At 37.9% G+C, this 16,589-nt stretch overlaps 1 protein-coding gene across 2 annotated transcripts in view; it reads right to left on the bottom strand.

The window, feature by feature from the left end:
- The window catches only part of GCH1 (GTP cyclohydrolase 1), a 50,667-nt gene that overhangs the window by 13,292 nt on the left and 20,786 nt on the right, over positions 1-16,589 (bottom strand). For both annotated transcript variants that reach the window (XM_072838644.1, XM_072838645.1), the window contains exons 2-3: positions 6,767-6,876; positions 1,596-1,651 (exon numbers count right to left, since the gene is read on the bottom strand). In XM_072838644.1, the coding sequence (XP_072694745.1) occupies positions 1,596-1,651; positions 6,767-6,876 (166 nt within the window). The remainder of the gene's footprint in view (positions 1-1,595; positions 1,652-6,766; positions 6,877-16,589) is intronic.

Genomic DNA, 16,589 nt, shown 5'->3' on the forward strand with positions numbered 1-16,589 from the left:
AAACAGTAACAATAACCAATTTTAGTAAAGACACTTTCATTCACAGTTGATATGACTTTATTGTTTAGGAGTAAGTTATTAGGGAGGGGGGTTGCTAATAGAAATTATAGTAGGATTATTTATCCCCGTCACCACCAATACCCTTTTTCAGCCACACTTGGCACTGCCACTGGGTACAGATCACTAGAAAGTGGCAAGATTCTCTGGATTTGTGTTAAGAGCCTTACAGCAGTGAAGTTATGATATAAAAACATATTTTCATGGACCAGGTAGCCCTGTCTAGTGGACAAAGTGCTGAGCAGGAATGAGGTCAGAAACTAGGAAAGTTAAATTTCTCTCTTCCACCTACTTTCTCCTTAATCCCCAGAGGAAATGAGTTAGAAAGTAGAAGTGAAAACAAAGAACAGCTGTGGAGAGCAGCTGTCAGATTGGTAAGGTGGTTTTTACAGATTTGAACACCAAATTGAAAAAGATATGGACCACATTTCAGGATTGTGGTGAATCCCAGTGTCTAAGTGGAGAATAAGCAGGAACACATCAGGGCCATAGTATAGTTACTTGGATCACAAGATTCAGTTATTCCAATTTTGATACAGTCACTATAACATCAAATTATCCAAATTTAGCTTGATTTATTTTAAGAGGGGAGGGGCTCTTGACTGTGTGTTCCCTCATTTTGTTCTTAATTCTCCCTCAGCACACACATGCCCATACACACATGCACATACACACACACCTCCTAGCATTTCCCCATACCCAGGGAAACCCCATAAAAAGAAATTACAAAAAGAATATTTAGGAAGAGGTGATATAATATTGCTGGTTTAGCCTATCAGGGATTTATGAACACTGATCTTTAAGTTGATTTCCAGTTAAACACAAATGACTATACTTGTATATTACTTCTCCTTCCTAAAGCCCAAATCAAAATAGTAGCAAGGGAATTTTTTAAAAGGCATGAGCCTGCAGGATAAAGAATGGAAAAGAAGACTATAGTAGGAAAGACAAAAATATGAAAGTAAGTATTATTTTTGGAATATTGCTGAGAAAGCCAAGAAAGGTACAACACAGTCTTGTGTCTCCAGAGGTAAAGAAATCAGAAGTGAATGAATGGCCCTGCAGGATCCCAGAGAGATGCCCGGAAATACCCAGGTACAGTGGAAGACAGGGTTCACACCTTAAACAGTGGCTTGATTAAAGTCTGAAAACAGTGTAGTGTAATTAGATCTCTGTGCAGGCTTCCTCTTCCTACCCCTGTTAGGTACACCACTCTTAAATATGGGGGCTGGACTGAATGCATCCTCAAATCCTTTCCAGTCATGGAAGACTTTACAGGAAAGTGATGCACTAAGACTTCAAGGATGTACCAGTGGAAAAAGGGTGCAAGGTAGGGGAGGAAGGCAGTGAGGGGTGAGAAGATAGGGATTTATGTTTCTGGTCCTCCAAATATATTTGTCTCTGCAACTATAAATTTTAAGTTGCAATGTGACTTCCAAGTTAGATCCACACCAATCAAAACAGCCCTGTGAGATTCTTGCCATATTGGGGCTGGTCCTACAAATCTGTTTTCCTATTCACCACACAGTCATACTTACCTTGCAAGTTTGCTGAGGCCAAGGACTTGCTTGTTAGGAAGATAACCAATATGGACCTTCAAAGAAGAGACAGAAATCATGAGGTAAGTGAAAATCCAATGCTTCTTCGTAACAAAATAAGGAAATGTAATATAGGATATGTATTATGTAATTCAACACAATGAAAACATGTCTTTAAGAGATCTAGAAGCTTTAAGACTTAGAAAATGAAGCACTTACAAAAGCATTTAGAAAATACATATGTGCAGTAAAAGGAAAATATATATGAATGACTATTAATGAAATGACAAATTTGAAATACAGTCATGGTATTTCCTAGTAAAGTTAAACTTTTGATACAATTCTTAGTCTTTCTTCTATTGAGGAAACACACTCTCTAGACAGTGTAAATTATCCTGTAGCAACATTAAAATGTAACCAGGAAAGCTTCCTTTATTTTTTTTAAGATTTTTATTTATTTATTTTGAGAGAGAGAAGAGTGTGTGAATGAATGGGGGTGGGGTGCATGGAAGAAGGTGAGAGAGAAACTTAAGCAGACTCCATGCTGAGCATGGAGCCCGACACAGGGCTTGACTCCTCAACCATGAGATCATGACCTGAGCCAAAATCAAGAGTTGGACGCTCAATTGACTGAGCCACCCAGGAACCCCAGGAAAGCTCCCTTTAAATGGCTGAAACTGTAACTATAAATATTGTCACTCCACCTTAAAAAATCCCACCTCATTGCACAGAAAGAGGGTCTCTTTGCCATGCATGGTGGTCTCCTTTCTAAGCTGCTGGAGAACACTACCTTCTTGATGGGAGATAAAGGACACAGCTACAAATGTGAGTTGTCAAGACCTGGACCTTTACACCTAAGTTCTTATAGAACCTACTATAAAGCCAAGCTAATTCTATAATCTTAAAAGTCACTAATATCTCCCAGGTCCATGTTACCTCTCTCTGAACCATGTGTTTTTTTGTTTGTTTGTTTGTTTTTTGTTTTTTTTTAAAGATTTTTTATTTATTTATTCATGATAGTCACAGAGAGAGAGAGAGAGGCAGAGACACAGGCAGAGGGAGAAGCAGGCTCCATGCACCGGGAGCCCGATGCGGGATTCGATCCCGGGTCTCCAGGATCGCGCCCTGGGCCAAAGGCAGGCGCCAAACCGCTGCGCCACCCAGGGATCCCTGAACCATGTGTTAATTATGAGAAAACATTAGTTCTACAAAAAGGCTAATAAAGTAAATGGTCATGTGTAGGCAATCAATTAACCTAATACGAAATGATACATTTCATTTGCATCATGGTTTACCTGCATTTGTTGCATTTGTTCACCTAATTAATATTTACTATACATGTAAATAACTGATCTAGTAGTAATTAGTGATTTTTCATCTCTTCACACTATGCTTTGAGAGTTTGAGAATACCAATTCATCACCTTCCTGGTCAGCAGAAGGAGAAAGTAAAGTAGCACCTAAATACTGGGTATTTCAAAGAAAAATAGAGTTTAAAACTTTCCCATGAACTAAGATCTTCTGTACCACTTGAAATTTTATATTTATATGCAGAGCTACAACATTTTTATTGTTTGTACTATTTTTTATCTTTCTGAAGGTCTCAAGTCATTTTAATGTTGATTTTAGAAAATCATAACTGAATAATGTAGTTTTTAAAAAGTTAGCAAGAACACAAACACAGAGATAATCACATCAGAAGGTAATAGGATATAGTGGTGAGAGGGTGAGCACAATTAAGTTCCTAGGTCTATTCCCAGCCAAATCACTAACTCCCTCTGTCCTCCTGGACAAGTCATAGGCTTTCTGGACCTAAATTCCTCACTTACAATGAAAGGTAATAAGATAAGCGCAAAGGTTCCCTCCTTGAAAAACCTCAGCCCAATGTCACGTGGCCAGCATCATTAATTGTGGGACTGCCAGTCAGTGCACGCCTCCCAATGAGATGGAATACAGAGTCTTTAGTACCCCCATGAACTAGTATTTTTTTAGAAGATTTTAGTTATTTATTCATAAGAGACACACAGAGAGAAGGAACAACATACACAGAAGGAGAAGCAGGCTCCTCACAATGAGCCCAATGTAAGACTCGATTCCTGGGCCTGAGATCACACCTTGAGCCAAAGGCAGACACTCAACTGCTGAGCCACCCAGGTGTCCCCCTTCAATGAAGTAGTATTATTAAAAATGTTTAGCCTTAATCTTAGGAAGTTTCAGACCTAATCTAGTTTATAGGAAATCCAGAGGTTGAATGGAATAAATCCAGAAGGTGGGATGCTCTACAGGACAACTGGCTCAGTCTCTTCAAAAAGACAATGCTGGAGGAATGCTATTTTAGAATAAGAGACTTAGAGGCAAACAACCCAAAGCAATACAAACGTGTGACTTTTTTTTTTTTTAAGATTTTATTTATTTATTCATGAGAGACACAGAGAGAGTGGCAGAGATACAGGCAGAGGGAAAAGCAGGCTCCATGTAGGGAGCCTGATGTGGGACTTGACCCCGAGTCTCCAGGATCAGGCCCTAGGCTGGAGGTGGCGCTAAACCGCTGAGCCACCCGGGCTACCCCGAATGTGTGACTCTTATTTGGATTCTGGGTTGTCTGCTATTTTAAAGATTTAATTTTTAAGAAATCTCTACACCCAACATGGAACTTGAACTTACAACCCCAAGATCAAGAGTCACATGCTCTGCTGACTGAGCTAGCTAAGTGTCCTTGGATTATGATTTTAAAAAACCGAAGTGGGTGAGAGGATGGGGTAACTGGGTGATGGGTATAAAGGAGGGCATGTAATGCAATGAACATGGGGTGTTATGTGCAACTGATGATTTACTGAACTGTACATCTGAAACTAATGATGTACTACTATATATGTTGGCTAATTAAATGAAATTTAAATTAAAAAAATTTAAAAATCAAGAGTAAGACAGTTGAGGCAACTGCAGAAATGTAAATATGGGTTAGTTATTAGATGCTATTTAGGAATTACTATTAATTTTGTTCATGGTAGTGCTCCTATAGATTTTCCTATAGAAAATATTTTAGATTGGTGTATTAATAATTAGTGATGAGTCATGCTGTTTATAACATACTTTATATTCTTTAATGTATTGAAGAATTTACTGCTAACTTTTTATGCTGATAATCAAATCGGAGTTACATTTCTTTAAAAATCTTTATCTTTTAGATATACATATTGAAAGAAATTATGGAAAAAATAAAATGACAACTAGGATTTGCTCCAAAATAGTCTAGTGGGAACTTCTATATAAAAAGATTGGTCTTGGGATCCCTGGGTGGCGCAGTGGTTTGGCGCCTGCCTTTGGCCCAGGGCACGATCCTGGAGACCCGGGATCAAGTCCCACGTCGGGCTCCCGGTGCATGGAGCCTGCTTCTCCCTCTGCCTATGTCTCTGCCTCTCTCTCTCTCTCTGTGTGGCTATCATAAAAAATAAAAAAAATTAAAAAAAAAGATTGGTCTTTTATCAGTAACTGTTGAAGTTGGTTTTAGGAAACATAGAACTTTATCATACTAGTCTTTCTATTCTTACATATGTTTGAAATTTTCTACAATAAAAAGTTTGGGTGCCTAGATTGCTGAGTGGTTGAGTGTCTACCTTCAGCTCAGGTCATGATCCCGGGGTTCTGGGGTCGAGTCCCACATCAGGCCTCCTGCAGGCTGCCAGCAAGGAGCCTGCTTCTTCCTCTGCCTATGTCTCTGCTTCTCTATATCTCTCATTAATAAATAAAAATCTAAAAAAATAAATAAATAAAAGGTTTAAAAAAGAGAGAGACCACTACATACACATTAGAGTAGTAAGCTTAAAAAGATTGAAAGTGTCAAGTGTTGGCAAGGCTGTAAAGTGACTGAGACTCACCTAAGAGTATATGAAGTGTAAAGTGGTACAACCACTCTGGAAAACTAAAGATCAGTATCTATTAAATTGGACATGCATATACCCTATGATCCTGCAAGTCCACTCCTAGGTATATTCCTAATAGAAATGCATCCATATATGCACCAAACAATGCTGATAGCAGTATCATTTGTAATAGGAAAAAAAGAGAGTGAGAAAGAGGACAATGTAAATATCTACCAAGAACAGAATAAACTGGTATGTTTGTACAATGAAATAATAGACAGCAATGAAAATAAGCTACAGTGACAGACAATAACATCAATGACTTTTACAATGTGGAACAAAAAAAGCCAGACACAAAAGATTTCATGCTGTAGATTCTTTCCATTTATAAATTGAAAAACAAGCTGAAATAATCTTAGTGCTTGAAATTGATGTACTGGTTACCTTTGAGGACAAAGGACAGGTTAGTGATTAAAAAGGGGTACAAGGTGAGCTTGCAGGATAGAAATAATGTTCTAATTCTTGATCTGTGAGGTAGTATGGAATACCTTTATAATTTGTGCATTTTCCCTATTTCACTTTATAAAAATGTGAAAAAATAAAATACTTTAACAAAAAAATGTGAAGCAAATGTCAACACATTAAATTTAGGTGATGGATATATAGGTATTCATAATACTATTTCTTATAAGTCTTCTGTTTAAACACTATTAATGAAAAATCAAAATAGAATAAAATTATAATGAGGGGGAGGGGAAAGACAAGACTACTCCTGGTCCTGAATCCACACGTTTTCAAAGGCACATTTAAGTCAAACAAGCTAGATAACATTATCGAGCTTGCATTAGACTCATTTTTCCTAATACAGAAAAGGTTGGAAATAAATTAAATCCACTAATACCATGACCTCTGCCACAATAAATTCTGCAATCATCGCTGCTCATGCCATATGATACAAAAGTGTATCTGGGATCAAACATTATTTAGTCAAAATAAAGAGCAAAGGTTTTCAGAGCCTGCAGCAACTTCATAGGAAAAAAAAAAAAGAAACTTTAATCTCATTATTTTAACCTATTAAGATGCTATTTACTATGAAATGTTTGCCCTGAGGACCTTCTGCTACTTTGTTTTTGTTTTGTTAGTTTTGGGCTATTAGATTAGTCAGATTGATAAAGAGTAAATGTTTATGTGTAATTCTATATATCTGGGATATTAGGAATTAGCAGGTGATGATTTTAAATATAATAATCCTAATTTTAGAACTTTTATTGTGCTTTTTAACATTACTAGGAAACAGGGAAAACCTTACCTTTCCAACAAATGGAACTAGATGATGTTCACACATGGAAAACATATCTATGTCCTTCACAATCACCATCTCATCATGATCTTCATCAAATATAGCATCATTTAAGACATCTGAAATCAGAGGTTTGCTTTAGTAACAATTTTATAGAAAGATACAGAGTAGAAACACTAACAATCTTCATGGTTAGAGATAGTCAACAAAGACAAAACATTAATCCTAACTAAAATATAAGGGAATGCAAATTAAAACACGTTATTTTTTTCCTACCAAACTAGCAAAGCTTTCTTCTTTAAATGATGAAAAAACCCTGATGATATGGTATTACATAACAAATGCAGGATTACAAACAACTGTGTCTGCTGCATGACAGAAGGATAAAGAGAGAAATTATGCAAAACAAAAGAATGGCTATTTCTGGTGATGGAAATGAGCTGCTTTCACTTTCTTCCTTAAATTTTCTTGTACCTAACACTTTCTCTATAATGGATGTGTAGAAAACCATATCTGACATCTCAGGCCAGATCTAGACACTTGTAAACTTGATATGTTATCTATCCCCCAAATAATTGTGTACTCATAAAATTTTCTAGTTACTGTATGCAAGCATCAGACTTAAACAGTTGCCTCTTCCCTAAGGAAATAGATGCTCCAATTTTTATGTATATGCCTGTCCACATTGGCTTTTGACCTCTGGGCTCTGACACATATGGCTAGACATACAGCAGACATTTAGAAACAAAAAAAGCTTTATTTTTAAAAAGTGCATGGCTATCTGGACATCTTGGCAGCCCGCACATGTTTAAGACTCCAAGCTGTGTGATTTCAAGGATTTGGGGATACCCATCTACATAGTACGATGAGACAGAACAGGGAGGAGGTGAATAGAGATTTGCAGCCACCTACAGTTATTTCCCCTCAGAAAGGCAGGCTGCGGAGTGAGTCACAGGGAAGAAGTGCAAACGTCCACCCACACAGCCTGACCTTCAGTGGCTCCGTTGCTACTAGAATAGAGGCTCACAGATATTGAGTCATCATTTAACCACTGTTATCATCCCGTGAGTCAGGCTATTCAGAGACACATTTGATTGTATAGTGGAAAAGTCATTAGTGTGGTCAACAAAAGTGAACATGCAGGGTTTAGACACACAGACAAACACAATGCTCCCAGTAGGAAAGGCTGATAAAATTCAGAGAAGAAAAGGCTCGGTGTCATTCTTGAAGTAAATACTTTTCCAAAATCAGCATTCTATTTTGAATACTCTGCCCTAACCTTTAGTCATATTTCTGAAAGAAGTCCAAAAATAGACCCTTAGTGCTCCCCAAAGTATCTTGGATTTCTCCAAGATTTTAAAGTAAGATTACTGTATGCATAGTTTATCAAAATCTTTAGGCACATAAGAAAACTTCCTGAACATAAAACAAACAAAATTACTTCCTAAAGAACAAAAGAGAATTATCTAAAAGAAGCATTCATGTGTTTTATCTGGCAAAGAATGAGAGCATCCCCATTCTAAACTCTGACAACAACCATATGGCTCATGTTAAAAGCTGATCCTCAAGTTAGGCTAAGTTAGCATCTGGGTGCATCATGAACTAGCTGTTGGACCTTCAGCAAAGTACTCTGTGAGCCTCAATCTTCTAAGCTGTAAAATGAGCATGAAAAAATGTCTATATTTTTCCGGGGTTATCCTGAGGATTAAATGAGATAACCCATTTGTGTTTAGAAGTATGAAGATGGACTAAGTGGTAGCTGTTGTTATTACTATAACTGTAAGTAATGTTGAGAGAGTGCTAAACTATGTGTTCCATGCAAATAAATACACATCAGAATTTAAAAAGCAATAATTTGGTTCTAAGAGACAGACTACAAAAAAGGAAAAATTGTAACCTTGCAGTGAGGAAACCTGGTAAATACTATTTTAACCAAGTGATCTAGATTAACTTTACCAGTAATAAGACATATTGATATCATATAGTTCCTGGTATAATATGATGAGAAGGGCATATCATCTCTGCAGTGTCCTTCCCCAAAGTGTATAACTGTAGTCTAATCACTAGACAAATTGAGAGACATTCTCCAAAATACCTCAATAAGCACTCTTTTAAAAAGACATGAAAAGACTGAAGAATTGTCATGGATTTGAGGAGACTAAAGAAACTTGAAAATTAAATGCAATGGAAAAACCAAAATTGATGTAAAGTCTGTAGTTTAGTTAATAGTATTGTACCAATAGTAATTTTTTTGTTTTTAAGATTTTATTTATTTATTCATGAGAGACAGAGAGACCGAAGCAGAGACATAGACAGAGGGAGAAGCAGGCTCCTGCAGGGAGCCCAACGTAGGACTCAATACCAGGACCCCGGGATCATGACCTGAGACGCTCAGCCACTGAGCCACCCAGGTGCCCCCAACAGTAATTTCTTAAGTAATGATAACCGTACCATGGGCTGTATGAGATGTTAACATGCAAGGAAGCTGGGGCAGGGGTATATAGATACTCTCTGTCCTGTCTTTGTAAGTATTCTGTAAGTCTAATATGATTTCAAAATAAAAACATAAAAAGAAACAAAACAGGACAACGTCTATCAACCGGAATATATACATAGAGCACTACTCAGCATTAAAGTAGAATAACTACTGATCCAGGTACTAATATGGCTGAAACTCCAAAGGATCATACAACATGAAAGAAGTCATATACATACATACAAAAAACTATACGTGAAATTCTAGGAAAGAGAAGTATAAACAGAGAGGACAGATGGCTTACCAGGGACCAGAGGGGTGGGAGACAAGATTGGCTGCAAAAAGGTGGAACGAAATTTTTGAGAGTGATGTTAAGAGTCTATACCTTCACTATACTGGTGGCTGTGCAACCGCATGTATTTATCAAAATTCAAACTGCACACATAAAATTGGTGTATTTTATCGAATTTAAAGTATCCCTTAATGGAGCAAACTTTTAAAAATAATCTCAAAGACTGTAGAATAACATGCAACCTTTTGTGTAAAGAAAGTGGACGAGGGGAGATATGAACATATATACATATATGTGTATATACATATATGCTTATCTTCACAAAGAAACACTAGACGAATAAATCAAAAAGCTAATAAAAATGATTACCCACAAAAGACTAGGAAAGCAGGAAAGAAGGGATATTGATAGAAGTGAAACATCTTTAAATATAATTTGTCACACAGTCGATTTTGAACTCCTGTAAATGTTTTTACATACTGAAAATTAAACCAAAAAGAAAAAAACTAGTGATCCCCACAAGTTTTAATGCTTGGTGGTAATGGAGCAATATTATGTTGCCTATATCCCATTTCATGAAAGTGAACCCAGACTATAAACTTGACCTAGCCAAATCATTTTTCTTCAATAATGAAGTTTCCCTGCTATATTTATTTATGTTTTGCTCCAACATATCTGAAAGCTACCATCTGTGGCTAATAAGAACAAAACACTATCACAGATTGTTTTAATTTCCTGCCTGTTATCAGCAGCAAGAAGGTAACCCTGGAAACAAGGATTTATGGCATTCTATTTCCTACTGGTGGTCATAACCAACAAAGGAAACCGAAGGGGCCTCCAAAAGTTAAAGGTTTGTCTATTACAATTCCACCCAAAGAGAAATGTAAAAGTATACCTTTCTTGTGTCATTAATGATTAAACAATGACAACAAATAACCCTGCTGGACAGCCATCTCTTAAGTGTTCAGTCCCTTCCTCAAAGTACAGTACGTCAGGTCCATAACAGGAACCCAAGTTCCTATTTAAGCTCCCTCTGAAGCAGGGTGCTTCTTAGACTCCCCCAGTAGGGGCTTGTTAAAATACCAATCACTGGACCCCAGTCCCAGAGTTTCTGATTCAGTAAGTCTGGGTGGGACTGAGAATTGGCATTTCTAACAGGTTCCTGGAAGATGCTAATGCCCCTGGTCTGGGAACCATACTTTGAGAACCCCTGTATTAAAGTTGTAGTCCATGTCCTATGCTGCTACACAGAATCTTCACACCTTCAAAATGCTCCTACCCAAACACAGTAATATAAGAAATATGAGCTTGCTTCTGCAAGAGTAAAAGGGGGCAAGAATAAAAATCTCTCTCCTGGGAGACAAAAGAAAAATTCCATCTAAATAAATTTGCTTTTGAATGAATAGTAATATAATTAGCATCATCTAGGATGTTTGGTGATCAGCACTAAAAACAAGAGATCTCTGAGGAAGCCAGAATTTCACACCCCATGCACCTTCCTGGAGAACAGCACTAATAGACAATGGAAAAAGACTGGGAACATTGAAGGTGCATCCATCCTAAGGGATAGGAAAGAGAATGAGGCCTGCCTCCTGATTTTAGAACTAAGAGAGCAAAACACAGTCAGTGAGAGCTAAAAAGGTATGAAAAGCCTCTTTGCTCTTGGCTGGAGTTAAATCAACCCAAAGGACTAACAAAGTCAAGCTTACTCTGACTTAGTGGAGAAAGGTCTGAATCATTAACCCAAACCCTCCAACATCAGACTGCCTCTACCAGCATACAGCACTTATTTCATCACACCTCCCGGTACCACTGTTACGTATCTAATTTCTCCCAACTTTGGAGGCAGGCATTGTAGCTTAAGGCTTTAAGTTTCCACACAGTGCCCTATATGCCATGGACAGACACAGAATTAAACCTACAGCTTCCATTTTATCTAATTAATACATTTTAATTTATTTACCCCTGTGATTTTATTTCCTTAAGATAGATTTCAGGGCAGCCTGGGTGGCTCAGTGGTTTAGCGCTGCCTTCAGCCCAGGGCCTGATCCTGGAGACCCAGAATCAAGTCCCATGTCAGGCTCCCTGCATGAAGCCTGCTTGTCCCTCTGCCTCTCTCTCTCTCTCTCTCTCTCTCATGAATAAATAAAATCTTAAAAAAAAAAAGATAGATTTCAAAGAAAGGACCCCAAAGAAACTCACATGGCCAAAGGAACAGAAGAATTGTTATTGCAGCATCACTGATAATAGCAACATTAGGAAATTTAAAAGTGCATCAGAAGAGCAATTACACAATTTGGGTAGAGTCATACAATAACATACGACCTAGCAGTGAAAGTGATTGAATCTAAGCCGAATTTATTATTTCTTGAAACAACATCCAATGAAAAAAAGCAAGTATTAGAAGCAATAGCAGATAACTATAGTATAATCCTGTAAATGAAGTAGAAGCAAAATTACATGTTTATGGACATTCACATGAAATAAAAGTATAAAAATAGGCTTTAGAGTAGAGGTCAAATTCAGGATAGTGGTCAGCTCTGTGGAGAAAGGGTAACAGGATCAGAAAGAAGTATCTATGAACCTTCATCTGTGTTTTCAAAAGCAATTATAAAAAATACTAAGATTTGTTAAAACTGGATGAATGTTGGTTAAACTAATTCTTTGTACTTTTCCTTGTATATTTGAGACATTAATTTAAAAAATGTGAGGGACGCCTGGGTGGCTCAGCGGATGTACGTCTGCCTTTGGCTCAAGGCGCAATCCTAGGATCTGGGATGGAGTCCCACACTGGGCTCCTTGCAGGGGGCCTGCTTCTCCCTCTGCCTGTGTCTTTGCCTGTGTGTGTGTGTGTGTGTGTGTCTGTGTGTGTGTCTCAAGAATAAAATCTTTTTTAAAAATGTGGGATGCCTGGATGGCTCAGTGGTTGATGTCTGCCTTTGGCTCAGGGTGTGATCCTGGGGCCCTGGGATCAAGTCCCACATTGGGCTCCCTGTGGGAAGCCTGCTTCTCTCTCTGTGTGTTTCTCATGAATAAAAAAAAAATATTTTTTAAAAAATGTTATTTAGTTGTTCATGCACATGCTGGTGTTTTGTTCTTTTTTCATGAAAAAAAAATCAAGAAACTAAAAAAAAAAATCAAGAAACTGAGGTTACTTTCGCATAGAAGGTCTGATGCTAGAGGCCAATTACACAGGAAAGATAGAGCCTGCTTCATTCAATGCTGCAAATTCCTCCAGAAACTTCCCTAGATCACTCTCTGCAATAAAAATAAAGGCTTCTTCAGCCCTCAGTGTGACATTAAAACATTTTGCATTCTACCCCTTTTTTGAAAAATTTGTCCTACAAGTAAGGGCAATGTTAAAACAAATTAAAAGGAAGAAAATCACTATCTCTGCTTTCATTTCCATCATGATGGTACACCTCTTATTAGCACTTCCAACACTCACGGCTTCTTGCACTTAACAAGATAGAGCTAACATTTGTAAAACTTAGCCAAAAAGCATGAATCAAACATTCCACAGACTGACATAACGGTGGAAACTAAGATGACTTTGGACAACCATTGATACTATCTGCTGGAGGAAGCAGAGCTAGCTGTGGCACAGTTCTGATATGTTCCATGAACTTATTTCATAAACTGCAAGTCTGTCAGCAGGAAAGATCTATTGCATTGCAGAGAAAAGTAAAAGTTCGGTTATTTTGGAAATTTTCATTCATGTCACCCCTGGCAGAGATAAATTCCCATGTTGCTTGTAAGCAATTAAAATATAGCCAAGGGGCACCTGGCTGGTTCAGTCAGTAGAGCATGAGACTCTCGATCTGGGGTTGTAAGTTCAAGCCCCACATTGGGTATAGAAATCACTTAATCTTAAAGAAAAATTAAATTAAAAAATAAAATATAGAGAAGACAACATGGATAGATCTTGATGGCATTATGCTAAGTAAAACAAGTCAGAGATAAACAAATACTGTATGATCTCAGTTACATGTAGAATCTAAAAAAAAAACTAAACTCTTAGAAAAAGAGTTGGTTACAAAGGGATGGGAAAGGGAAATACGGGGAGATGTTGGTCAAAGAAAATATACTTCTAGTAAAGATGAATAAATTCTGGGGATTTGATGAACAGTTTTCTTTAATGAGCGCCTTTTTTAATATAATGAACAATATTGTACTACATACTTGAAACTTGCTGAGAAAGTAGATCTTAAATGTTTTCACCACAAGAAAAGAAACAGTAATTTTGTAATGTGATGGGTGTTAGCTAATCTACAGTGGTAATTACACGGCGATATGTAAGTGTATCAAATCAACATGTTGTACACCTTAAACTTACACCATGTTGCATGTCAATTATATCTCAATAAAACTGTAAAAAGAAATGTAGCCAAGGCTACTGAAATAAATAAATGTACTGACTGCCCTCAAAATATTACTGATATGCATGTTTTGTTCAGCAAATAAAATCCTGGAGAGCTATTCCCATCCTCTTGGCTGGGCTTGTCATGAACACAGTGTCTGTTGTTGAGGGATAGTTTTTCACATATGAAGCTATCTTTATTAGCCAAAACTTCTTCCTCATTACAACAGTAATGTTTGCCATGGTTTATTTACAAGATACTGAAATACTGAAATGAGAAAATGGAAGTGCATACAACTTCTCTACCCAGACATCATTACTTAACTCTTAGAAATCCACACACACAGTGGTTCAAAAAGTAAACTGGTAAATTAGAAGAAATAAATTTTAAAAGTCCAAAGACCCGAGCTCTCATTTGAACTTTGTACCAACTATGACCTGAGCTACAGGGTCCTCACAGGTAAGAGAATGGTTTTAGAGAAGGAATTTAACAGGACTCCCAGGTACCTGACTTGCACCAACTCTAGGGGTATGGAGATCAAAGCCAAATTACAACACAGTTATCCTCCCAACCTCACTGGTCAGTCACCTTTTGAGATGTGCCAAGGCAGTGACTAGCAGCTTTCTGTACTGAGGTAGGGAAAAGCACCTGTTTTAAACTACTCAGATTTTTTTTTATAGATAAAACTGAAGGCTGTGAATCCTATACTACATTATTAACTCTCAAAATTATCCAAGCCTCCAAGCCTAAAAACTCCCAATCTGGTCTCAGTTCACTACTCCGAAAATTTGTGGGAGACAAAAATCAGAGCCTTAAAAGGCTAGCTAAGGAAATAAATAAGAATGTATTCAAGGAGTCATTTTTTATTTTTTTTTTAATTTTTTTAAAAAATTTTATTTATTTATTCATTCATAGAGATGCAGAGAGAGAGAGAGTAGCAGAGACACAGGCAGAGGGAGAAGCAGGCTCCATGCAGAGAGCCTGACACGGGACTCGATCCAGGGTCTCCAGGATCACGCCCTGGGCTGCAGGCGGCGCTAAACCGCTGTGCCACAGGGGCTGCCCGAAGGAGTCATTTTTTTAAAAAAAGATGCACACTTCCCAAATTTAGTTTTTTAATTGGATAATTTTGTATATCTTTCACAATCCAGCTGTTAAACTGTAAATGGAATTTACAAAACAGATGGTGGTAACAAGGTCTGGTTCACAGCCGTTCTAAATAAAGAACACACCAATCTGATAAACTATCCATTTGCTTCAGAAGCCTTTAATAGGCTCATCGCTTATCATCCTACATTCACTTATGCCATGAGATATCATACAGACAGATGTTATGGAACCATCTGTAATCCTATCTGACAAATAAGTACCAGCAGGGTGTGCAAGCCACCATCATTAGTGACAAATGATTAAGGGAGAAGGGATCATGTTTTAGAATAGTGGCTCCCATATATGGCCAATCATAGGGAGCTTTGGAAAATACAGCTTCTCAAGTCACCCTGAGAAAGTCTGATTCACTAGCTGTGGGGGTGAACCCGAGATTATATCTTTTAAAAACTCAAGCAATTCTGATGACCAGATGGGCTGGGAGCATAGGGTTTTGAGGGGCAAGAGAAGTTGAAGGTTAAAAATGGACACACTTCTGGCCCTAATTTGCTGTTTAGCAAGACTGAACAGTAGGCGATGTAATTCCCCACCATAAGCTTTCACTATAGTCATGAAGCCAGAGGGTGACAATTCCTGCAGAACACTGTAACATCTAGGAAAGGAGGCTTGGAACAGAGACTGAAATTGGCGGGTGGGGTGGGTAACAGGAGGAGGAGATAAGGCAAAGAAGCTGGAGCCAACTTTCCAGAGCAGGGACAGAAGACCCAAGAGGTTCAGTGAAAAGGAAAGGAAAGGAGACCACACATAAGAAAACTGTACCTCCCCCCCGAAAAAAAAAGAAAAAAAGAAAACTGTACCCACATCCTAGAAAAATATCAGCTATTTAACCAGTTGGGTCCTACAGTCAACTCAGCAGAAATCAGTTTCAAGGGTAGCATGATCGTTTTCATAGGATGGTAGGTCTGGGTGGCTCAGTGGTTGAGTGTCAGCCTTTGCCTCAGGGCATGACCACAGGATCCAGGGATCAAGTTCTGGCATGGAGCTTTCTGCATGGAGCCTGCTTCTCCTCCCTCTTCCTATGTCTCTGTCTCTCTCTCTGTATCTCTTATGAATAAATAAATCTTTCGTTTTAAAGTTTTCATAGGAAGTTCTAAACACGTTTCTGAGCTAGACACAAATATATCAAATCATGACCTCAAGAAACTTAAGATCCGGGGAAATAAAAAATAAGTGAGGGGGACTAAGAGGACACTCATTGTGATGAGCCCTGAGTAATGTATAAAATTATTGAATCACTATATTGTACTCCTGAAACTGATATAACACTGTTAATTATGTTAGAATTTTTTTTTTTTAATTTAAAGATTTTATTTATTCATGAGAGACAGAGAGAGAGGCAGAGACATAGGCAGAGAGAGAAGCAGGCTCCATGCAGGAAGCCCAATGTGGGACTCAATCCCGGGGCTTCAGGATCACACCCTAGGCTGAAGGCATGCACTCAACCACTAAGCCATCCAGGTGCCCCTAGGATTAATTTTCTTAAATCAGCCCCCCCAAATGGAGAGAGTACCTAGAAGCTAAACTAAAGAAGCAATA

The sequence above is a fragment of the Canis lupus genome, chromosome 9 (genome assembly GCF_048164855.1).
Source record: "Canis lupus baileyi chromosome 9, mCanLup2.hap1, whole genome shotgun sequence".
In the NCBI taxonomy this organism is placed as follows: domain Eukaryota; kingdom Metazoa; phylum Chordata; class Mammalia; order Carnivora; family Canidae; genus Canis; species Canis lupus.